Raw genomic sequence first — 25,374 nt, 5'->3', positions numbered from 1 at the left:
CAGTTCTATTCATTTTTTTTTCTTTTTCAGACTTTGCAACAACAGGAATGCAAACTACTGTACAGTCGTAAAGAAGGACAGAGACCTGAAAACAAGAACAAAAATCGCTATAAGAATATTTTACCTTGTGAGTATAGTGTCCGGGTGCTTCTGTATGGGTTTCACTGACTTCCAGGCTTACTAGATACTCCAGTAATGACTTGGCTGGAAAGGGCTTGCATGTGGAAAAATCTGAATTATGTTTATTCCAGCTGCTTAATGTAATGATTTTGTTTATTTCTATTGCATTTTTTTATTTTATTTCTATGTAAAATAGCCAATACTTTGTAAAAACCGTGACTAATTTTCATATCCTTCATAAAAAGATTAACTGCAGTACACTGAGATCAGTGAGTATTCTTATAATGCTGCAGAATGACACCAGGTGAGCTTGCACGTTGTGACTTTACAACATGCGGGCAACCCTTAAGACCCCCATACATCAGAAATCACAAAAAACAATCTGCAGATTCTGAGATGATTTTTTTTTTTTACTGGATTCAAAGATTCCCCAATCCATAAATCTGCGCCTATACATAAAACTAAGCATACACTATTCAATTATCTGCCAGATTTGGCAGGTTGGAATGGAAATCTGGTAATGGATGACCGCAAATGACAATCAACTATTTGCTCCCAAACACTGGAAAATGGACAAAATCTTTTGTTCAGACAAATTGGTTAAATCACAGATTTAACAGATTATCTGGCAGATAATTGTACAGTGTATGCCCAGATTAACAGATATTTTTCAGTGATTTGCAGATAATTTTCAGCAAATACAGATCTGCCAATCTTGAAAGGCTCACCGGTTTACTAGAAACGGTCTGCAAGTCTGATTGTTACCATACATTAGCAATCTACAGCCACAATTGATCTGTGAAATCCACCATACCAGACAACCTGATTTAACAATTCCAATAAATTTTTGGTCTGAATCTGCGATCTGTGAATCCCATACATTGCATATTTATTTAACCAGTCATTTGCAAATTGCCCCTATTGATTGCTGATGTATGGGGGCAATGAACATTAAAATGCAGGGGAAGGGGAAGCTATTGCAGGCCTTGCAGTCAAGTTTTATAGTTTGTACCTGGTGATAATTTATTTCAGATTTCTTTCTTTAATGGAAAAATGTGACTCTTCAAATATATATTTGTTTGCCTAGGTCCTTCCATACAATAGGTACCTACGGGAGCTGGTAGAGGTAATTTATCCTAGAACAAACCTGCATATTTCTTGCAGCTACTGCCTCAAGTGCTTCAAACATGTAGGGACATAATCAATTAGCCATGGGGTTTACCACAGGCTGGTTGCAGTGCCCGGAGCTATTCAATTGCAGCCCGGAGGCTGAACTTGCCTTGGGTTCCTGCTCGTACCCTCCAAACAGAAATACACAGTAATTAGAGCTTTTTGCCATTACTGGGTCGGCCGCGAGCTCATTAACCCTTTGGGCACTTAACCTGGAACCTATAGGGTAATAAGTGTTAACCCTGGGTTTACCGTGGGAGGAAATGAAAATATAATAGTCCTGAGCATTAAAGTTATCCTCCTGCGGTAAGCCCTACGGCTAATTGAATATGCCCCGTAGTCCTAGGAATATTCCCTCAGAATATTTATAACCTTACTCCTGATTTTCTTTCAATACAGTTGATCACACAAGGGTAGTTCTTCATGATGGAGACCCTAACGAGCAGGTCTCTGATTACATCAATGCCAATACCATAATGGTGAGATCAGCCCTTCTGTTTAAATACAGCTCTGTATAATTGTAAAGCAAAGGTGGAAAACTGTAGCCGGTCATTTGTAATTTTTTTTCTTTTCTTTCAAACACTCTTTTTTTCAGCCTGAATTTGAAACAAAATGCAACAATTTGAAACCCAAGAAACGTTATATTGCTACTCAGGGCTGCCTGCAAAATACAGTGAATGATTTCTGGAGAATGGTTTTCCAAGAGAACTCCAGGGTCATCGTCATGACTACAAAGGAAGTAGAACGAGGGAAGGTGAGTGTCATCTATATAATAATCATGGATGTCCCGAGATCGATATGCACAGTGTGAATGGAGGCACTTGTGACCCCCACCATTCTCTGCCAACAACTACCACACTGCAGGGGGTCTGAAAATTGACCTTGTCCTATATACTAGTTCTTATATGGTGATTATGTGTGTCAAATGAAATCTGCGCACCACATGTTTGTCATACACTGGCGCTTAAAAAAATAAATAACGTGGGACCTGCCTAAGGGCTTTAACTAACCTTCTGCATTTTGCTTACAGTAACTTTTTTTATTACAAGCGGATCACTTCAATACTGGATGAAAAATGCTGTTATGGTAGAGATTATTGATCGCTTTGATAAGTTTCAGCCACATTTGTACAGTATGTACTGTGAAAACTGCTTGTAGTGGATCTTGATGAATTCAGATATGACCAGGGAGAAGTTTTTTTTTTCTTCCCCTCCCTTTTAGGTGCGAGCAAGAATAAGTAAGGTTATTCTGTTTCTGGAACCCATGTTCTAGTAGCGCAAGATGTTGTGATAGAACCCTACCACTAATTGAAGCGCCCCAAATATTGAATACGCCTTTAATGTTTTTCTCTTTTTTATTTTTTGCAGCTGGGGCCCATCTAGATCAGGCATTCCCAACCTCTGTCCTCAAGGCACACTAAGGGCGGTATTCAATAAGTCGAATGTAAATACAAAAAGGGCGAAAATGCTTTTTGACCAGTCGAAAAAAAGTCACTTATTGAATACCTCCCTAACAGTGCAGGTTTTAGTGATATCCAGGCTTCAACTCATGGTTAAATTAAAATAACTGACGTACTAATTAAGTCCCCTGTGTTCAAGTATGGATATCTCTAAAACCTGGACTGTTAGTGTGTCTTGATAAGTGGTTGGGAATGCCTGCTCTACATGTAGGCATAGAACAAAAGCTGGGTACACACTAGACGATACTCTCCATGAGCGATAACATCAGTGTTTCCCCTTGACATCCCGGGCAAATGAATTAGTGCATATACACTGTACGCTCTTTCTAACGATATCGTTCAGGGATGTCATCCTGCCTCTGTCCTGTACGTGCATCGTCATTGACATAGCCAAAATTGATCTGCATGTACAGACGACAGAAGCCCTTGGTAACGACTTGCGAGAGCGCGCATTGTTAATGATATTGTGTGTACACACTGGACGATATTACAAACGATAGCGCTCAAAAGGGTGAAAATAAGCAATATTATTTTCTCTGACGTCCTAGTGGATGCTGGGAACTCCAAAAGGACCATGGGGAATAGCGGGCTCCGAAGGAGGCTGGGCACTCTAGAAAGATTTATGACTACCTGGTGTGCACTGGCTCCTCCCACCATGACCCTCCTCCAAGCCTCAGTTAGATTTCGTGCCCGGCCGAGGTTGGATGCACACTAGGGGCTCTCCTGAGCTCTTAGAAAGAAAGATAGACTTAGGTTTTTTATTTTCAGTGAGACCTGCTGGCAACAGGCTCACTGCAGCGAGGGACTAAGGGGAGAAGAAGCGAACTCGCCTGCTTGCAGCCGGATTGGGCTTCTTAGGCTACTGGACACCATTAGCTCCAGAGGGATCGACCGCAGGCCCAGCCTTCATGTTCGGTCCCGGAGCCGCGCCGCCGTCCCCCTTACAGAGCCAGAAGCAAGAAGATGGTACGGAAAATCGGCGGCATGAAGACATCAGTCTTCACCAAGGTAGCGCACAGCACTGCAGCTGTGCGCCATTGCTCCTCTCACACACTTCACACTCCGGTCACTGAGGGTGCAGGGCGCTGGGGGGGGGCGCCCTGAGGCAGCAATAAAAACACTTTGGCTGGCAAAAATACCTCAATATATAGCCCCAGGGGCTATATATGAGGTAAATACCCCTGCCAGATTCCATAAAAAAGCGGGAGAATAGGCCGCGGAAAAGGGGCGGAGCTATCTCCCTCAGCACACTGGCGCCATTTTTCCCTCACAGCTCCGCTGGAAGGAAGCTCCCTAGCTCTCCCCTGCAGTCTACACTACAGAAAAGGGTTAAAAAAAGAGAGGGGGGGCACTAAATTTAGGCGCAGTATACATTATATAGAAACAGCAGCTATAGGGGACATAACTCAGTTAGTCCCTGCATTATATAGCGCTCTGGTGTGTGCTGGCATACTCTCACTCTGTCCCTCCAAAGGGCTTTTGTGGGTCCTGTCCTCGTTTAGAGCATTCCCTGTGTGTTTGCGGTGTGTCGGTACGGCTGTGTCGACATGTTGAATGAGGAGGCTTATATGGTGACGGAGCAGAGGCCGATATATGTGATGTCGCCCCCTGTGGGGCCGACACCAGAGTGGATGGATAGGTGAAAGGTATTAACCGACAGTGTCAACTCCTTACATAAAAGGGTGGATGACGTAACAACTGTGGGACAGCCGGCTTCTCAGCCCGCGCCTGCCCAGGCGTCTCAAAGGCCATCAGGGGCTCAAAAACGCCCGCTCTCTCAGATGGCAGACACAGATGTCGACACGGAGTCTGACTCCAGTGTCGACAAGGTTGAGACATATACACAATCCACTAGGAACATCCGTGACTTGATCCCGGCAAATAATACATGTGTTATACATTTCTGACATTAACCCAAGCACCTCTAAAAATGGGTTTTAGGTTGGGGAGAAAAAACAGGCAGTGTTTTGTTCCCCCATCAGATGAATAAATGAAGTGTGTGAAAAGCGTGGGTTCCCCCGTTAAGAAACTGGTAATTTTAAAAAAAGTTACTGATGGCGTACCCTTTCCCGCCAGGAGGATAAGTTACGCTGGGAGATATCCCCTAGGGTGGATAAGGCGCTCACACGGTTGTCAAAAAAGGTGGCACTGCCGTTTTAGGAACGGCCACTTTGAAGGTACCTGTTGATAAAAAGCAGGAGGCTATCCTGAAGTCTGTATTTACACACTCAGGTACTAGACTGAGACCTGCAGATCGTGCTGCTGCAGCGTGGTCGGTGACCCTGTCAAGCATACTAGTTTGCTAATATGAGAACATATTAAAGACGTCGTCTTATATATGAGGGATGCACAGAGGGATATTTTGCCGGCTGGCATCCAAAATGAATGTAATGTCCATTCTCTCAGGAGGGTATTAGAGACCTGTCACTGGACAGGTGATGCTGACTTAAAAGGCGCATAGAGATTCTGCCTTATAAGGGTGAGGAATGATTTGGGGATGGTCTCTGGGACCTCGTATCCACAGCAACTGCTGGGAAGAAATATTTTTACCTCAGGTTTCCTCACAGACTAAGAAAGCACTGTATTATCAGGTACAGTCCTTTCGGCTTCAGAAAAGCAAGCGGGTCAAATGGCGCTTCCTTTCTGTACAGAGACAATGGAAGAGGGAAAAAGCTGCACCAGTCAGCCAGTTCCCAGAATCAAAATTCTTCCCCCGCTTCCTGCGAGTCCACAGCATGACGCGGGGGCTCCACAGGTGTAGCCAGGTACGGTGGGGGGCCGTCTCAAAAATTTTAGCAATTAGTGGGCTCGCTCACAGGTGGATCCCTGTTTCTTTCAAATAGTATTTCAGGGGTACAAGCTGGAATTCGAGATGTCTCCCCCCCGCCGTTTCTTCAAATATGCCTTGCCGACAACTCCCTCAGGCAGGGAGGCTGTGCTAGAGGCAATTAATAAGCGGTATTCCCAGCAGGTAATACTCAAGGTGCCCCTACTTCAACAAGGACTGGGTTACTATTCCACACGGTTTGGGATACCGAAACCGCATGGTTCGGTGTGACCCATTTTATATTTAAAATCCTTGAACGCATACATAAAAAAAATTCAAGTTCAAGATGGAATCGCTCAGGGCGGTTATTGCAAGCCTGGACGAGGGGGATTACATGGTATCCCGGGACATCAAGGATGCTTACCTGCTTGTCCACATTTACCATCCTCGCCAGGAGTACCTCAGATTTGTGGTACAGGTTTGCCATTACCAAGTCCAGACACGGCCGTTTAAACTGTACATGGCACCGAGGGTGTTTACCAAGGTAATGGCCGAAATAATGATACTCCTTCGAAAAGAGGGAGTTTTTAACTATCCCGTACTTGGACGATCTCCTAATAAAGGCACGGTCCAAGGAACAGTTGTTGGTGGGAGTAGCACTATCTCAGGAAGTGCTGCGTCAGCACGGCTGGATTCTGAATATCCCAAAGTCACAGCTGGTTCCGACTACACATCTACTGTTCCTGGGTATGATTCTGGACACAGTCCAGAAAAAAGTGTTTCTCCCGGAGGAGAAAGCCAGGGAGTTGTCTTCTCGAGTCAGAGACCTCCTGAAACCAAAACAGGTATCGGTGCATCACTGCACGCGGGTCCTGGGAAAGATGGTAGCTTCTTACGAGGCAATTCCATTCGGCAGGTTCCATGCCAGAACCTTTCAGTGGGACCTGTTGGACAAGTGGTCCGGATCGCATATTCAGATGCATCGTTTAATAACCCCGTCTCCAAGAACCAGGGTGTCTCTTCTGTGGTGGCTGCAGAGTGCTCATCTTCTGGAGGGCCGCAGATTCGGCATACAGGACTGGGTCCTGGTGACCACGGATGCCAGCCTTTGAGGCTGGGGGACAGTCACAAGGGGAAGAAACTTCCAAGGACTATGGTCAAGTCAGGAGACTTCCCTTCACATAAATATTCTGGAACTAAGGGCCATGTACAATGCCTTAAGTCAAGCAAAATCCCTGCTCCTACACCAGCCGGTGCTGATCCAGTCAGACAACATCACGGCAGTCGCCCATGTGAATCGACAGGGCGGCACAAGAAGCAGGATGACAATGGCAGAAGCCACAAGAATTCTCCGATGGGCGGAAAATCATCTACTAGCACTGTCAGCAGTGTTCATTCCTGGAGTGGACAACTGGGAAGCAGACTTTCTCAGCAGGCACGACCTCCACCCGGGAGAGTGGGGACTTCATCCAGAAGTCTTCCAAATGATTGTAAATCAGTGGGATTGTCCACAGGTGGACATGATGGCGTCCTGCCTAAACAAAAAACTAGAGAGGTATTGCGCCAGGTCAAGAGACCCTCAGGCAATAGTTGGGGACGCTCTAGTGACACCGGAGGTGTATCAGTCAGTTTATGTGTTTCCTCCTCTGCCTCTCATACCAAAGGTATTGAGAATAATAAGAAGGCGAGGAGTAAACACAATTCTCGTGGTTCCGGATTGGCCAAGACGAGCGTGGTACCCGGAACTTCAAGAGATGATCTCAGAGGACCCGTGGCCTCTGCCGCTCAGACAAGACCTGCTACAGCAAGGGCCCTGTCTTTTCCAAGACTTACCGCGGCTGCGTTTGACGGCATGGCGGTTGAACGCCGGATCCTAAAGGAAAAGGACATTCCGGAAGAAGTCATTCCTACGCTTATTAAAGCCAGGAAAGAGGTTACAGCAAATCATTATCACCGCATATAGCGGAAATATGTTGCATGGTGTGAGGCCGAAAGGGCCCCAACAGAGGAATTTCAACTAGGTCGATTTCTGCATTTCCTGCAAGCAGGAGTGAATATGGGCCTAAAATTAGGTTCCATTAAGGTACAGATCTCGGCTCTGTCGATTTTCTTTCAAAAAGAACTAGCTTCAGTACCTGAAGTTCAGACATTTGTAAAAGGAGTGCTGCATATTCAGCCCCCATTTGTGCCTCCTGTGGCACCTTGGGATCTCAACATGGTGTTGAGTTTCTTAAAATCACATTGGTTTGAGCCACTAAAGACCGTGAATCTGAAATATCTCACGTGGAAAGTGGTCATGTTATTGGCCTTGGCTTCGGCCAGGCGAGTATCGGAATTGGTGGCTTTATCATGTAAAAGCCCTTATCTAATTTTCCATACGGATAGGGCAGAATTGAGGACTCGTCCCCAGTTTCTCCCTAAGGTGGTGTCAGCGTTTCACCTGAACCAGCCTATTGTGGTGCCTACGGCTACTAAGGACTTGGAGGACTCCAAGTTGCTAGACGTTGTCAGGGCCCTGAAAATATATGTTTCCAGGACAGCTTGAGTCAGAAAATCTGACTCGCTGTTTAGTTTATATGCACCCAACAAGCTGGGTGCTCCTGCTTCTAAGCAGACTATTGCTCATTGGATTTGTAGTACAATTCAGCTTGCACATTCTGTGGCAGGCCTGTCACAGCCAAAATCTGTCAATGCCCATTCCACAAGGAAGGTGGGCTCATCTTGGGCGGCTGCCCGAGGGGTCTCTGCTTTACAACTTTGCCGAGCTGCTACTTGGTCAGGGGCAAACACGTTTGCAAAATTCTACAAATTTGATACCCTGGCTAAGGAGGACCTGGAGTTCTCTCATTCGGTGCTGCAGAGTCATCCGCACTCTCCCGCCCGTTTGGGAGCTTTGGTATAATCCCCATGGTCCTTTCGGAGTTCCCAGCATCCACTAGGACGTCAGAGAAAATAAGAATTTACTCACCGGTAATTCTATTTCTCGTAGTCCGTAGTGGATGCTGGGCGCCCATCCCAAGTGCGGTTTATCTGCAATACTTGTACATAGTTATTGTTAACTAAATCGGGTTATTGTTGAGCCATCTGTTGAGAGGCTCAATTGTTTCATACTGTTAACTGGGTATAATATCACGAGTTATACGGTGTGATTGGTGTGGCTGGTATGAGTCTTACCCGGGATTCAAAATCCTTCCTTATTGTGTACGCTCGTCCGGGCACAGTGTCCTAACTGAGGCTTGGAGGAGGGTCATGGTGGGAGGAGCCAGTGCACACCAGGTAGTCATAAATCTTTCTAGAGTGCCCAGCCTCCTTCGGAGCCCGCTATTCCCCATGGTCCTTTCGGAGTTCCCAGCATCCACTACGGACTACGAGAAATAGAATTACCGGTGAGTAAATTCTTATTTAAAATATCGCCTAGTGATATTTTTCAGCAAAACACTTTTCACTTCCACAATTTATACTAAGTATATATTGTGGATGTTAAGGGTTTTGCCAGGATGACTTTGGCTTTGACTATACTCTTGACATTATGGATAAGTGCTTTTCCATGCTTTTGCTGCTTATATGCATGTGGCCAGTCTCCATCTTGTTGCTGTTATGGATTTTAACACTTTTTGCATTTATGCTCTTTTGGTGATTAAAAAATGTATGTATTTGGGTATTGCTGGCTTACAAACATTACATTTACAAGACCTGCGCTCCATGTGACTGGACTTTGAAGTGGGTGTGGCTTGTCTCAAAAAATAAATAAATATATTATATTTGGTATTGCTCTGGCAGGGTCCACAGGTTATCCACAGGATAACAATGGGATATGATGGAGCGACAGCGGATTGGCACCAAACGATCACAAGATTTCAGTCCTCCCAGAATGCAACGGGCTCGTCCATATATCCCCGCCCACTGGCTCAGATGAATCCGTTTTTTGTTTGGTGCGGCAGGAGCCGAACCATGGTCACAGGGCTGCTGTTCTTTGGCAGCCCTAAGCTTTATTAATTTATTTTTGTAGTCTTACTATGTTTTCTGAGTGATCTTTCCTAACAGCGTCTTACACGCATATTGGAAAGAGTCGCTCCAACAACTCTCCGCCGGGTCGCAACAACGCTTACCCACGGTACAAGTGCTGTCTCGACGGGCGTCTGTGTCGGATATACTAGCAGGGGCAGCAGACGTTACCAGGCTGTGGCCGAGCACGGGCAGAAGGTAAGGCATCGGTTCCACTTAGAAGGGGAATACAGACACAGCCGCACTGTATTGGGAGGAGACTACCAAACAGTAGCTGGCGTGCTGCCACCACTGGTGCTCCAGCGCTAGGCCTTAGGGATCATAAAGCACCAACATTAGTTTGAGGCTGCGATCCCTAGGGTTGATGTCAGCAGTGGGGAGTCAGACGCTCTCCTGGTCGCCCCTCCCCCCAGTTCATGACCAGTTTCCACGCGTCTCCCGCAATGAACTGTTGCCTCACTTCCGTCTCAGACGCTACCACGAGGGGTCTCGGTCGCAGCATAGGCCGCTGCGTCTGTGTACACTAAGCGTTACCGCGAGGAGACCGGGTCGCAGACCTGTGTGTCTGCATGCACAAGTCCGTTCACTGAACGTCTGTGTTCACTAAAAATTCCCGGAGCGGCAGTGTACACTAGTAGCGTCTGGATCCACTCAGCGTTCGCTAACGTATTGATCGATCTTTGAAGTGAGGTGAGTCTCCCTGTATCCCACTCTACTGAGTACGGGTTATACAGCACTAAGTTTTGATCTACTTTAGTTAGTATGAATAGTTAAATTTATTGCCTATTGCATATGAGTCTGTGTACATTACTGTGGTTTTCTTCGCTATGCGTCTGAATACGTTAAGATCTGTATAAAACAGAAATCAGTAATATGTACTCCTACATACTTCACAATGTGTTTGTAGTTGATATTATGCTCATATGACTAATATATAAATGTGACTGACTGCTAGTGTGATTACTGACTTTATATATGTTTTTCAGTTGATCTTCTGATCCTCAATGCATGAGTAGGGTCGGATTGATATCACCTTAGAGAGATAAAAGTGTTACAGTCACAAATGGTGTAGTATACTGTGAAAGTACTGATTAATTATCATGTCTAAAAGCTACAGCTGTGTCACACTGGATATCTCCAATCATCTGATGTTGGAAGCTAAGCAGTGGCGGGCCTGGTTCGTTTTTGAAAACCACCTGGGAAACCAGGGGCGGTAAGTACCAACATTCATATCATGTTGTTTTGTATTATCCTCTATGATCTGGTACATGGTTTATATGTAAAATGGTTTGCTGTTCACCATAATACATCCCTGATCTACATCAGGTGTAGATACGATGTTTACACAGACCTTGTCCAGTTTAGTTGGAAAGTTAATTCTTACAGCTTCAATACCAGGAATAGGGTTCACTGTTTACCCATATATGCAGCTCCTTACCTACGGTATATCCCCAACAGCTTCTCCAAATAAGTCAAGCTGATAAACCGAGTTAAAATAAATCATCACTTCACAGACTACACAGGATAATTCATCAGTCGATGAAAGCTCTATATGCTCTACTTCGGCACACGAAGAACAGATAAAAGGGTATCAGCTCAGTAAATAAACTGAAAAAATAAGAGCAGTAAAGGCTAGTCTGTTCATAGAGGCAGCAGAGCCTGGGTTAAAAATAAGGCACCCTTATTTAAACGTCCCAAAACACGAACAGCTGAGAATCGGGAAAATGTTTGGGCTACGTTCCAATATCTTTTTCCAGCTGGGGACTGAGAAAAAAAAAAAAGTGCCTCCTAAAATAGGTATGCATACTGGATAGTGCAAAAACCTATATGGCCTCTGCCGTCAACATCGATAGAGTAATGGTTTTCAAAAAAACCCCCAAAAAACCCCATAATGTCTCTGTTTTGGGCAGTCATAAGGCCAGCCATGACTTCAGTTGGCATGAAAGCAAATAGCTGCCTGGGCTGAGGTACTGGAAGACTGTTTTTCTGTACCTGCAAGGGAGCAGGAATCCCATATAAGTTTACAAATATGGGTTATGCTTTTGGGGCATCAACCTTAACAATTTCTGCTAACAGATCAATTTGCTTAATACAGGCAAAGCTGATTCAGAATCAAAGGAGGTTCTGGGATCTTGACTTTGGTTTAAAGTCTCTGTTGAGTAAGCAGATAGTGGGGAGTCAGAAGCAGACTCCAAGAAGGTCACGTTTCCTTCCACATATAACCCTTAGTTAGGGGTATGGTTTAGGCCTTTTTTCGGTCATAAAGGAAAAGCAATAGGTTCGTAACAGCGACCAGAGGGCCATCTTCCAACCCAGAGGATAATCCATCAGCATGATGGTACAGGCCTTTTTCTGGGGGATCCCAGGGAAGAGGGCCGACCTCTTATGTTGCACAGATCTGGTAACAGATGCTGGGGTGCAAGAAGCTGTAGCTCTAGTTTATGCTTTTTCTCGAAGATTCTTCAGCTCCAGCCTGTTCCGGGCAAAGGTGAAGATAAGGGGATTGCAGGCAGTTCAGAAATGGCTTTTGTCAGGAGAAGTAATCCTGGTAACCAATGCAATGGGGACAGGGGGTTTACTTTAACCTGGGGTTGATTCAGAAGGATTATTTACTCCATTATCAATCTCTAAAATCCTAAACAGATAGTTTTGGTTACCACGGTTCACATGGAAGCACTCCATAGTTGGGTAAGGAGCCAGTATATTACATAGTATCCCTGGATAGTCAGGATGCTTAACTACAGGTTCCTATAGCATTGTCCATCAGTGTTATTTCAATGTTTACCATCCTTTGGCAACATTCAGTTTTAGGTCTTACCCGTTGAGTAACCACAGCCTCAGAGTATGTTCTAAAATAAATTATGGCAGTTTATCTCTGCAAGCAGGGGATAAGAAAAATTGCCATACCTCGACCACCCTTTTTCTGGAACAAATACAGGAAAGGTTTCTGTGTCATCCCGAACAGACAATAACTTGTCTGTAGGGGTACGGGTGGTTCATAGATGGGGCAAGGTCATCCCTGGTTCCGTCACAACGGATGACTCACGGGGAGGCTGAACTGAATCAAAGTCTGTAGAAAGTATTTACCTCGGGATAAGATATCCAAGGTACAGTCAAGAACTCAGGAGGTGATACATAGTCGAACAATATCAATTCACGCAGCATGCGAATGATGGGTTTGATGGTGTCAACATAGGTGGAGTATGAACAATTCCACTCAAGACTTCTGCAGCTTCTGTCTACAGCCACATCACACCTGTTGGGTCCAATCTCATCTGATGCTGGAAGTCAACCAGTATTGTGCCTGATTAAAAATCTCTGATAGCAGACCACCTGTGAATACCAAGTGTTGTATGTGGGCCAGATGGACATTAAACGAACAAAAGTGGTACTGTCACAGAAGGTAAGAAAGTCATTAACCTGGTGGCTACAGACATCCCATTTAAACAAGGGGACAGCTTTGTTGGATATCAGGTTGGCAGTTCCTGATAACAAATGTCAGTCTTCGGGCTGGGGAAGGCCATTGTCCGAAAGATTAATATTCTGGGACTATGAATCACAGAAGAAACTTGCCTGCTAATTAACCTATTAGCATTTCGGGCCACATACATGATCATGGTCGGGCAAGGGACGTTCCTAAAGGAAAACTAGTCCAGATCCGCAGGACAAGGCAATGTCAATAGTGTACCTCAACCTTCAGAGAGTAACATGCAGCTAAAACAAGAAGGAAGGAGGTAAGTCACATACTAAGTGTGCAGAACTCCATCTTCCAGCCTTTTCCACAGGATTCGTTCCAGCAGTCCTAAACTGGAGAGTAGACTTTCACAGTTGACACGCCATTCAGTTAAGCGAATGGGCTCTACACCCAAAAGTCATTTCAGACTCTGGTAGACAAGTGGGGTTTGTCAGAGATGGATCTCAGGAGGTCCCACCGGCAAAAGACCCATACAAGGGTCAGGAACAAGGAATCCGGTAGTGATCTTTGTGTACGTCTTTCGATAAAGTGGGAATTTCATTTCACTTGTGTGTATCCTCAGATCATCCTGCCACCACAGGATGGTGAGGAAAAATACAACAAAAGTGCCTTATCTTTTTCCTCCAATCATCCTGCTACAGGGTAGTGAGGAAGATAAAAGAAGTTAAGGGTGCCTTGATTCTAATAGCTTTGGCTTGGCCAGAAGGCGTTGATACACAGATCCGCAGAGAATGTCGATGGATGCTCCATTTCTGATTCCTCAAATGCCCAGATTTGCTAATGCAGGGTCCTTGTTATCACAAGACATCTGGATCAACTGTCTTTTACGGTATGGCTCTTGAAATCTATATTTGAAGTCAAGAGGATTCTCACAGGTAAATCAAACAATGTTCAGAGCAGGAAAGACTTCCTCGGCTCATATTTACCACCGAATATAGCAAGTCTATAATCATTGGTATAATGGAAGAATTATGGACCCAAAATCTTTCAGAATTTCCAGGGTTCTAGCATTCCTTCAGGCGGGAGTGGATAAAGGTTAAGGATGGCTTCCTTGAAAGTGCTAGTGTCAGCAATGACTGCATGGTTCCGAAAGAAAATGGCAAGTTTTCAGGATGTGCACACTTTTTTCAGGGAATGCTGCGTGTTCAGCCTTCCTTTTTTTCCGCCTACGGTGCATTGGGACTATAGTCTATTCCTCAAAGCCCTTTAAGTTGCTCCATAAGAACCACTTAAAAAAAAAAAAAAAAAGTGGTTCTTAAATGGTTAACAGCTAAAGTTCTCTTTATGCTGACTATAGCATCAGCTAGAAGAGTATCCGATTTAGGAGCACTATCCTGTTAATCTCCTTTTCTGATATTATCCAGATAGAGTAGTTCTCAGAACTAGATCTGGGTATCTTCCTAAGGTGGGGTCTAAATACCACCTTAATGAAGAAATGGTAGTCCCGGTTTTTCCAGGTATCCGGGACTTTCTTCGGGAGATGCGTCGCTGGACGTAGTCCGGCCATTAACCCAGTGCCGTCAGACAGATTCTCTCTTCATTCTCTACGGATTTCACAAGAGAGGATGGCCTGCTACTAAACAGACGCTGGCAAGATGGCTTTGAATGACTATTTCAGAAGCATATTCTCAAGCTGATCTCCCTGTTCCGGCAAATGTCTCTGTTCACTCTACTCATAAGGTAGGTCCTTCATGGGCAGCACAGCATGGTGCTTCAACAGAGCAGATAGGTAAGGCAGCCATATGGTCTTCCATTAACTCACTCATAGACATTATGCCTTGGATACTTTTGCATCTCATGATGCTGATTTTGGGCGAAAAGGTTCTCCTGTCCAATCAGGAGCGTCCCCACCACTAAAAATTGCTTTGGGAAATCCTATTGTTATCCTGTGGATAACCTGTGGACAGTGCCAGAGAAATATACGTTGTGGTAAGAACTTACCGTTGATAACGGTATTTCTCCTATGTCCACAGGTTTCTACAGGGATCTCACCCTGACGCACCTGATTTGAGAATCTTTATACTCACTAAACTCTTCCCTTTTGCATGAAAGGGTGTGCATGTGTGTTCTTCTCGCCTGAATAGGGTTCTACATAATGCTCCTGCTTAAATGCTTTGGAATACAACTGATTTGCCTGAGCCAGTGGGCGTGGATATATGGGAGGACTGAAAGCATGTGATCGTTTGGTGCCAATCCGCTGTCGCTCCATCATATCCCATTGTTATCCTGTGGAAACCTGTGGACCTAGGAGAAATACCGTTATCAACTGTAAGTTCTTACCATAACGTATATTTTTGGTACTTTTCTTTGTAGTTTTAAGTATATTTGACCATAGTGGCTGAATTGGTTGCTGTGTGTATAAGTGTAGCTAATAGTTTTTATAGGTAATATCACCATGTTTTTTTATTACAAATTGTTGTTGATTACATTTTACAGCTAGTTTTATCTATTTTGCAGAGTAAATGTGTGAAATACTGGCCAGAGGAGTTTGCCCTAAAGGAATATGGGGTTATGCGTGTGAGAAATGTCAAAGAAACACCAGCACACGACTATATATTAAGAGAGCTCAAACTTTCACAAGTAGGACAAGTAAGTAAATGTTAGTGGTACTTTTGGAGGGGCTTGCCTGCTTATACTACACTTAGTATACAGATGCTGATTACATACCATCTGTGAAACCCAAAGAGGACGGTCACAAAAGACAAATTATTGCACAGAAAGGGAATAAAGTTCTTTAGATGGAGCTGCCAAATGAGGAGTATGACTATCTATTTTTCTTTCTTTAGATATGAGCTGTCACTCAGTCACTTTCCGGATATTACTAGTATATCAAGGCCAAAACGAATTATTTTTACTTCTGTTCTAATGGAGAGCATTCCAAACTTAATGGATATGTACTGTACATATGTTTTTAATTGACTAGGGGAACACTGAAAGAACTGTATGGCAATACCATTTCAAAACTTGGCCGGATCACGGAGTTCCTACTGATCCTGGTGGTGTCCTGGACTTTTTAGAAGAGGTTCATCACAAGCAGGATAGTATAACTGAACCTGGCCCTGTAGTCGTTCACTGCAGGTAACTTACACATTACTACATATTCAATGTTATATTTGGAAATGTGCATTGATCTGTATTATTTAATGGATAAAGCTATTTTCTCTGACGTCCTAGTGGATGCTGGGAACTCCGTAAGGACCATGGGGAATAGCGGCTCCGCAGGAGACTGGGCACAAAAAGTAAAAGCTTTAGACTAGCTGGTGTGCACTGGCTCCTCCCCCTATGACCCTCCTCCAAGCCTCAGTTAGATTTTTGTGCCCGAACGAGAAGGGTGCAAGCTAGGTGGCTCTCCTGAGCTGCTTAGAAGTAAAAGTTTAAATAGGTTTTTTATTTTCAGTGAGTCCTGCTGGCAACAGGCTCACTGCATCGTGGGACTAAGGGGAGAAGAAGCGAACTCACCTGACTGCAGAGTGGATTGGGCTTCTTGGCTACTGGACATTAGCTCCAGAGGGACGATCACAGGTTCAGCCTGGATGGGTCCCGGAGCCGCGCCGCCGGCCCCCTTACAGAGCCAGAAGAGCGAAGAGGTCCGGAGAAAGCGGCGGCAGAAGACGTTCCTGTCTTCAAATAAGGTAGCGCACAGCACTGCAGCTGTGCGCCATTGCTCTCAGCACACTTCACACTCCGGTCACTGAGGGTGCAGGGCGCTGGGGGGGAGCGCCCTGAGACGCAATAAAAACGATATAAAAACCTTATATGGCTAAAAAAAATGCATCACATATAGCTCCTGGGCTATATGGATGCATTTATCCCCTGCCAGTTTCCTGAAAAAAGCGGGAGAAAAGGCCGCCGTGAAGGGGGCGGAGCCTTTCTCCTCAGCACACAAGCGCCATTTTCTTTCACAGCTCCGCTGGAAGGACGGCTCCCTGACTCTCCCCTGCAGTCCTGCACTACAGAAACAGGGTAAAACAGAGAGGGGGGCACTATTGGCAGCTAATATATAAATACAGCAGCTATAACAGGGAGTAACACTTATATAAGGTTATCCCTGTATATATATAGCGCTCTGGTGTGTGCTGGCAAACTCTCCCTCTGTCTCCCCAAAGGGCTAGTGGGGTCCTGTCCTCTATCAGAGCATTCCCTGTGTGTGTGTGCTGGGTGTCGGTACGATTGTGTCGACATGTATGAGGAGGAAAATGATGTGGAAGCAGAGCAATTGCCTGTGTTAGTGATGTCACCCCCTAGGGAGTCGACACCTGACTGGATGGTAGTAATTAAAGAATTACGTGACAATGTCAGCACTTTGCAAAAAAAAAAAAAAAAAACAGCCGATAAATCAATTAGTGCCTGTTCAGGCGTCTCAGACACCGTCAGGGGCGCTAAAACGCCCGTTTCCTCAGATGGTCGACACAGACCCTGACACGGATACTGAATCCAGTGTCGACGGTGACGAGACAAACGTAATGTCCAGTAGGGCCACACGTTACATGATCACGGCAATGAAGGAGGCATTGAACATTTCTGACACTACAAGTACCACAAAAAAGGGTATTATGTGGGGTGTGAAAAAACTACCAGTGGTTTTTCCTCAGTCAGATGAATTAAATGAGGTGTGTGATAAAGCGTGGGTTTCCCCCGATAAAAAACTGCTGATTTCTAATAAATTATTGGCACTATACCCTTTCCCGCCAGAGGTTAGGGCACGTTGGGAAACACCCCCTAGGGTAGATAAGGCGCTCACACGCTTATCAAAACAAGTGGCGTTACCGTCTCCTGATACGGCCGCTCTCAAGGAACCAGCTGATAGAAGGCTGGAAAATATCTTAAAAGGTATATACACACATACCGGTGTTATACTGCGACCAGCGATCGCCTCAGCCTGGATGTGCAGCGCTGGAGTGGCTTGGTCGGATTCCCTGACTGAAAATATTGATACCCTGGATAGGGACAGTATATTATTAACTATAGAGCATTTAAAGGATGCATTACTATATATGCGAGATGCACAGAGGGATATTTGCACCCTGGCATCTAGAGTAAGTGCGATGTCCATTTCTGCCAGAAGAACGTTATGGACGCGACAGTGGTCAGGTGATGCGGATTCCAAACGACATATGGAAGTATTGCCGTATAAAGGGGAGGAGTTATTTGGGGTCGGTCTATCGGACCTGGTGGCCACAGCAACGGCTGGAAAATCCACCTTTTTACCCCAGGTCACCTCTCAGCAGAAAAAGACACCGTCTTTTCAAACCCAGTCCTTTCGTCCCTATAAGGGCAAGAGGGAAAAAGGCCGCTCGTTCCTGCCCCGGGGCAGAGGAAGGGGAAAAAGACTGCACCATGCAGCCTCTTCCCAGGAGCAGAAGCCCTCCCCCGCTTCTGCCAAGTCCTCAGCATGACGCTGGGGCTCTGCAAGCAGACTCGGGCACGGTGGGGGGCCGTCTCAAGAATTTCAGCGCGCAGTGGGCTCACTCGCAAGTGGACCCCTGGATCCTGCAGGTAGTATCACAGGGGTACAAATTGGAATTCGAGACGTCTCCCCCTCGCCGGTTCCTGAAGTCTGCTCTACCAACGTCTCCCTCCGACAGGGAGGCAGTATTGGAAGCTATTCACAAGCTGTATTCCCAGCAGGTGATAATCAAGGTACCCCTCCTACAACAGGGAAAGGGGTATTATTCCACGCTGTTTGTGGTACCGAAGCCGGACGGCTCGGTGAGACCAATTTTAAATCTAAAATCTTTGAACACTTACATAAAAAGGTTCAAATTCAAGATGGAGTCACTCAGAGCAGTGATAGCGAACCTGGAAGAAGGGGACTATATGGTATCTCTAGACATCAAGGATGCTTATCTCCATGTCCCAATCTACCCTTCTCACCAAGGGTACCTCAGGTTTGTGATACAAAACTGTCATTATCAGTTTCAGACGCTGCCGTTTGGATTGTCCACGGCACCACGGGTCTTTACCAAGGTAATGGCCGAAATTATGATTCTTCTTCGAAGAAAAGGCGTATTAATTATCCCTTACTTGGACGATCTCCTGATAAGGGCAAGGTCCAGGGAACAGTTAGAGGTCGGAGTAGCACTATCTCAGGTAGTGCTACGTCAGCACGGGTGGATTCTAAATATCCCAAAATCACAGCTGATTCCAACAACACGTCTACTGTTCCTAGGGATGATTCTGGACACAGTCCAGAAAAAGGTGTTTCTCCCGGAGGAGAAGGCCAGGGAGTTATCCGAGCTAGTCAGGAACCTCCTGAAACCAGGACAAGTGTCAGTGCATCAGTGCACGAGAGTCCTGGGAAAAATGGTGGCTTCTTACGAAGCGATTCCATTCGGAAGATTCCATGCAAGAACTTTTCAGTGGGATCTGCTGGACAAATGGTCCGGATCGCATCTTCAGATGCATCAGCGGATAACCCTATCTCCAAGGACAAAGGTATCTCTCCTGTGGTGGTTACAGAAGGCTCATCTTCTAGAGGGCCGCAGATTCGGCATTCAGGATTGGATGCTGGTAACCACGGATGCCAGCCTGAGAGGCTGGGGAGCAGTCACACAGGGAAGAAATTTCCAGGGCTTGTGGTCAAGCATGGAAACGTCTCTTCACATAAATATCCTAGAGCTAAGGGCCATTTACAATGCCCTAAGTCAAGCAAGGCCTCTGCTTCAGGGTCAACCGGTATTGATCCAGTCGGACAACATCACGGCTGTCGCCCACGTAAACAGACAGGGCGGCACAAGAAGCAGGAGGGCAATGGCAGAAGCTGCAAGGATTCTCCGTTGGGCGGAAAATCATGTGATAGCACTGTCAGCAGTGTTCATTCCGGGAGTGGACAACTGGGAAGCAGACTTCCTCAGCAGACACGACCTCCACCCGGGGGAGTGGGGACTTCATCCAGAAGTCTTCCAAGTGATTGTAAACCGTTGGGAAAAACCAAAGGTGGACATGATGGCGTCCCGTCTCAACAAGAAACTGGACAGATATTGCGCCAGGTCAAGGGACCCTCAGGCAATAGCGGTGGACGCTCTGGTAACTCCGTGGGTGTTCCAGTCGGTATATGTGTTCCCTCCTCTTCCTCTCATACCAAAAGTACTGAGAATCATAAGAAGGAGAGGAGTAAGAACGATACTCGTGGCTCCGGATTGGCCAAGAAGAACTTGGTACCCGGAGCTGCAAGAGATGCTCACGGAGGACCCGTGGCCTCTACCTCTAAGGAAGGACCTGCTCCAGCAGGGACCTTGTCTGTTCCAAGACTTACCGCGGCTGCGTTTGACGGCATGGCGGTTGAACGCCGGATCCTGAAGGAAAAAGGCATTCCAGATGAAGTCATTCCTACCCTGATCAAGGCCAGGAAGGATGTAACTGCAAAACATTATCATCGCATTTGGCGAAAATATGTTGCGTGGTGTGAGGCCAAGAAAGCCCCTACGGAGGAATTTCAACTGGGTCGTTTCCTACATTTCCTGCAAGCAGGATTGTCTATGGGCCTAAAATTAGGATCCATTAAGGTTCAAATTTCGTCCCTGTCGATCTTCTTCCAGAAAGAACTGGCTTCAGTGCCTGAAGTTCAGACGTTTGTCAAGGGGGTACTGCATATACAGCCTCCTTTTGTGCCTCCAGTGGCACCTTGGGATCTCAATGTAGTTTTAGGGTTCCTAAAATCACATTGGTTTGAACCACTTGCCACAGCGGATTTGAAATATCTCACATGGAAAGTGGTAATGCTGTTGGCCCTGGCTTCAGCCAGGCGCGTATCAGAATTGGCGGCTTTATCCTATAAAAGCCCTTACCTGATATTTCATTCGGATAGGGCGGAATTGAGGACTCGTCCTCAATTTCTCCCTAAGGTGGTTTCAGCGTTTCACATGAATCAACCTATTGTGGTACCTGTGGCTACTAGGGACTTGGAGGACTCCAAGTTGCTGGACGTAGTCAGGGCCCTGAAAATATATGTTTCCAGGACGGCTGGAGTCAGAAAATCTGACTCGCTGTTTATACTGTATGCACCCAACAAGCTGGGTGCTCCTGCTTCTAAGCAGACGATTGCTCGTTGGATTTGTAGTACAATTCAACTCGCACATTCTGTGGTAGGCCTGCCACAGCCAAAATCTGTAAAAGCCCATTCCACAAGGAAGGTGGGCTCATCTTGGGCGGCTGCCCGAGGGGTCTCGGCTTTACAACTTTGCCGAGCAGCTACTTGGTCAGGGGCAAACACGTTTGCTAAATTCTACAAATTTGATACCCTGGCTGAGGAGGACCTGGAGTTCTCTCATTCGGTGCTGCAGAGTTATCCGCACTCTCCCGCCCGTTTGGGAGCTTTGGTATAATCCCCATGGTCCTTACGGAGTTCCCAGCATCCACTAGGACGTCAGAGAAAATAAGAATTTCCTTTCCCGATAATTCTATTTCTCATGGTCCGTAGTGGATGCTGGGCGCCCATCTCAAGTGCGGATTGTCTGCAATACTTGTATATAGTTATTGTTACAAACAAATCGGGTTGTTTATTGTTGGAAGACATCTTTTCAGAGGCTCCTACGGTTATCATACTGTTAACTGGGTTCAGATCACGAGTTGTACGGTGTGATTGGTGTGGCTGGTATGAGTCTTACCCGGGATTCAAGATCCTTCCTTATTATGTACGCTCGTCCGGGCACAGTATCTTAACTGAGGCTTGGAGGAGGGTCATAGGGGGAGGAGCCAGTGCACACCAGCTAGTCTAAAGCTTTTACTTTTTGTGCCCAGTCTCCTGCGGAGCCGCTATTCCCCATGGTCCTTACGGAGTTCCCAGCATCCACTACGGACTATGAGAAATAGAATTATCGGTAAGTAAATTCTTATTTTCTTCTCCTATAGCGAGATGATTCTGATCCTTATTTTGCTATATTGTAAGTCCTGTAAATGTGATAGCAGTGCATCCAGCGCTGTGAATAGTTCCTTCTTTGCTGGAGTTGATTTTTAGAAATTTCTTGGAGTACCTGACACTTCTAATACAATAGTGGCAAACTATCATGTTGGCATATTACTGTATTCTTTACAGGGATTTATGTGCTGCCAGCTTCAGTTTGGTATTCAGTCTAAACAATAAGTCTGTCTGGACACGACTGTCTTGCTTACTGCGTTGTTGTTTTCTTTATTAACAGTGCAGGGATAGGACGTACGGGCACTTTTATTGTGATTGATATTCTCATCGATGTCATCCGAGAAAAAGGTGAGTTTGTCATTTCCAACCATCTGCTGCTACCAGGAAACTCGAGATGATTGCCAGCTGTATATTCCTTGCTGTCTCCCAAATTTGATGCATTGTTTGTTGAAAATAGTAGGCATATAATGGCGATTAAGACCACTACTTTCTATTGCACCCTTGAAAAGTTGATTATTGCAGTCTATTACATTATTTTATTTACATCTTTGCTCAGTCAGCGCAGACCCATGGGACGTTTAGGATTCCTACTGCTATCTAAAGTTCTTATTAAAAGGTTCCTGGTACAGTAGGGAACCGCTGTAGAACTGTTTTGGAGCTAGCTAAAAAAATTGGAAAATATTGCAGTAAATCATTTTGCACAGTACTATTTGTATGCAGTTATGTGCACTCCTGCTACTATCAATAAGTTGGATAGACTGTCTGAAATAAGCTTGTCCTAAAACAGAACTGATCTTATAAGTAAGCTGGCCAAGGAAATCTTAAACTCCTAATCCTTATAGTTATTCTTTGACTTCCCATCTCTTGACCAAGTCTCTCTCTCTAAATATTGCCCTTTTCTGTAGCATCCATAAGGGATATTGGGGAATCTAGTACGATGGGTATAGACGGGGTCCAAAGGAGCCAGTGCACTTTAAATTTCTTCACTAGGTGTGCTGGCTCCTCCCCTCTCTGCCCCCTTCCACAGGCAGTTTAGGAAAAAGTGCCCTCAGGAGAGGATGCACATCTCTGAGCTCCAGAGAGTTTTCTTCAATTTATTTTTAATGTCTGTTATTTTCGGTATGCTGTTTGGGCATACCTGCACCGTGGGAGTTAGAGTGGGATGGTCACCGGCCTTGCGAGGTGCATAGCCGCTTCCCCGCTGCAGGACCACCGTCCTGAGGGGTTGTTGTTCAGCGGGGCACTGCGCCTTGGCTGTCACAGCCGCAGCACGCCGCACACCCCTAACACTGCCTGAAGGTGACATCTGTAGCGAGTACAAACCGGTGCACTGTGCAGCTGAACGCGGTCGCGGCGTACGAGACCCTCTTGGGGGGGTCCCGCTAAGATCCCACGTGTAGACTAGCTCACAATCGCTTAGACTAGGACTTGTTGTGATGTTTTTAAGCTGAAAGACATTGCCAGTATAAATAATAACTAACTCCGGTGCCGTTGGAGGGGGCGGAGCTAACTCAGAGCTGGACCAGAGGCATTTTGGTGCCTTCCTCTGCTTACTGCAGCTATGAACAGCACACACATCGCTTCCTGACTCCTCAGACACGCTGGATATCTGGTACAGGGTGTGGTAAAGGGGGAGAGACGCTATTGTACACTATCTGGGTCCTCTACATGACAGAATTTTAGTGTTTACTGTGATAAAGTTAGCTGACAGACTCACTGGGGCTATACAGCTAGGGGTGTGCTGGTGTCCTCTGTGTCTCCTCTCACATACAGTAGGGCAGGCTTGCAATATATTACTGTCTGTGTGTATGGCATTGTGCTTACCTTGAAACATGGGTAAACACAAGCTGTGCAGTGTATGCCACACGGTATCCGGACTCCAGGTCGACACACCTTAGGTCGACACCAATTGGTTGACACACCTTAGGTCACCATGGCCAAAAGGTCGACATGGAAAAGGGTCGACATGAGTTTTTCACACCTTAGGTCGACATGGATAAAAGGTCGACATGAGTTTTTCAATCCCCCCCCCATTTTTTGAGCTTTCATACTTAACGATCCACATGGACTACAATTGGGAACGGTAACCTGTGCCGAGTGCAGTGAGGCACCTCTCCCGAAGCATGGCTTAGCGAAGCAGTGCACTATTTGTGGTTCCCGGTCACTCTACGAAGAAAACGACACCAAAAAAATACATTAAAAACTCATGTCGACCTTTTGTCCATGTCGACATAAGGTGTCGACCAATTGGAGTCAACCTAAGGCGTGTCGACCTTTTTGGTGTCGACCTGGAGTCCCAGACCCCTGTTAAATATGGCAGGCAAGCAGTTTTGTGCAGATTAGTTCTGCGCTACCACCCCAGACGCTCACGTTGCAACCATTGGCTGGGATATAATATACGTAAATTAGCTTGAACCATTTTTCTTTAATAATTTTATGTGTTAATAATTGAAAATAGATCTAACATATTCTACTTGTAATTATATAAATAACTTTTATGGATTTGGATAATAAAATGTCAGCTTTCTTAATTTCACTGTAAATTCTGGTATTTAGGTGTTGACTGTGACATTGATGTACCCAAAACTATTCAGATGGTAAGATCTCAGAGATCAGGAATGGTTCAGACAGAAGCACAATACAGGTTTATATACATGGCTGTACAGCATTATATAGAAACCTTGCAACGAAGAATTGAAGAAGAGCAGGTATGTATGGGATCTTAATGATTTTGTGCTTTATGTATGTTTTTAATGTGTATGTCGTTTGTGAATCGCAGTATATGGTGCCTAATTCATGTTTGTATGCAGATGCAATTGAGATTTTCTTGGCTATGGAACTGCTAATGTATACAAGTGAAGCTGTTGCCCAGAAATGAAATGAGATGCCCACCATCGTAATCTTATTCGCAATAACGTACACATTTGCGGCTTATACACTAAAACAAGGAACATCAAGGTTAATGGTAGGCCTACAGCTACGCAGACTAGACACAGCAGTAGTGACGCAGGCTCCATGTTTTTGCACATACGTGTTTGCCGTTGACTGCAAATCATTCCCCAAAAACGTCCAAGATGCCTGAATTTTTACAACCACTCCATGTTAACACCTCTAAACGGTAACTTACCGTCAAGCACCGTCAATTAAAACCTCATTATGAGCGAGATCGCTTGCCACCTTGATGCATGCGCATCTGCTGATAATCGCTCCATTTTGTGAACATCAGGCTTGAATTAGTCCCATAGTGGGCAAATCATCTATCAAATCCATTGCAAAAAAATGTAATCTAAGATCATTGGACCTCAACCTACAATATTGGAGTCTTTTTTTCCCTCCAAAAGATCAGCCATTTCTATGAAGTTAGTCGCCAATTTTCTTGAAGTAAATGTTATATCAAGGAGGCCATTTTGCCTCATTTTGATCATTTTATGTTTACACATAATATAAACTGTAATACATGCCACTAACTTTAAATGCAATATTATAACAATACACAGAATAAAAACAATATTATATGAGCA

At 45.4% G+C, this 25,374-nt stretch overlaps 1 protein-coding gene across 2 annotated transcripts in view; it reads left to right on the top strand.

Moving 5' to 3' along the window:
- Positions 1-25,374, top strand: part of PTPN11 (protein tyrosine phosphatase non-receptor type 11) — a 209,001-nt gene that overhangs the window by 108,445 nt on the left and 75,182 nt on the right. For both annotated transcript variants that reach the window (XM_063964356.1, XM_063964355.1), the window contains exons 7-13: positions 31-127; positions 1,690-1,769; positions 1,886-2,044; positions 15,454-15,585; positions 15,920-16,074; positions 22,134-22,201; positions 24,410-24,561. In XM_063964356.1, the coding sequence (XP_063820426.1) occupies positions 31-127; positions 1,690-1,769; positions 1,886-2,044; positions 15,454-15,585; positions 15,920-16,074; positions 22,134-22,201; positions 24,410-24,561 (843 nt within the window). The remainder of the gene's footprint in view (positions 1-30; positions 128-1,689; positions 1,770-1,885; positions 2,045-15,453; positions 15,586-15,919; positions 16,075-22,133; positions 22,202-24,409; positions 24,562-25,374) is intronic.

This window comes from Pseudophryne corroboree, chromosome 1 (assembly GCF_028390025.1).
Source record: "Pseudophryne corroboree isolate aPseCor3 chromosome 1, aPseCor3.hap2, whole genome shotgun sequence".
In the NCBI taxonomy this organism is placed as follows: Eukaryota; Metazoa; Chordata; class Amphibia; order Anura; family Myobatrachidae; genus Pseudophryne; species Pseudophryne corroboree.
This window is presented reverse-complemented; position numbering and strand designations above follow the sequence as displayed.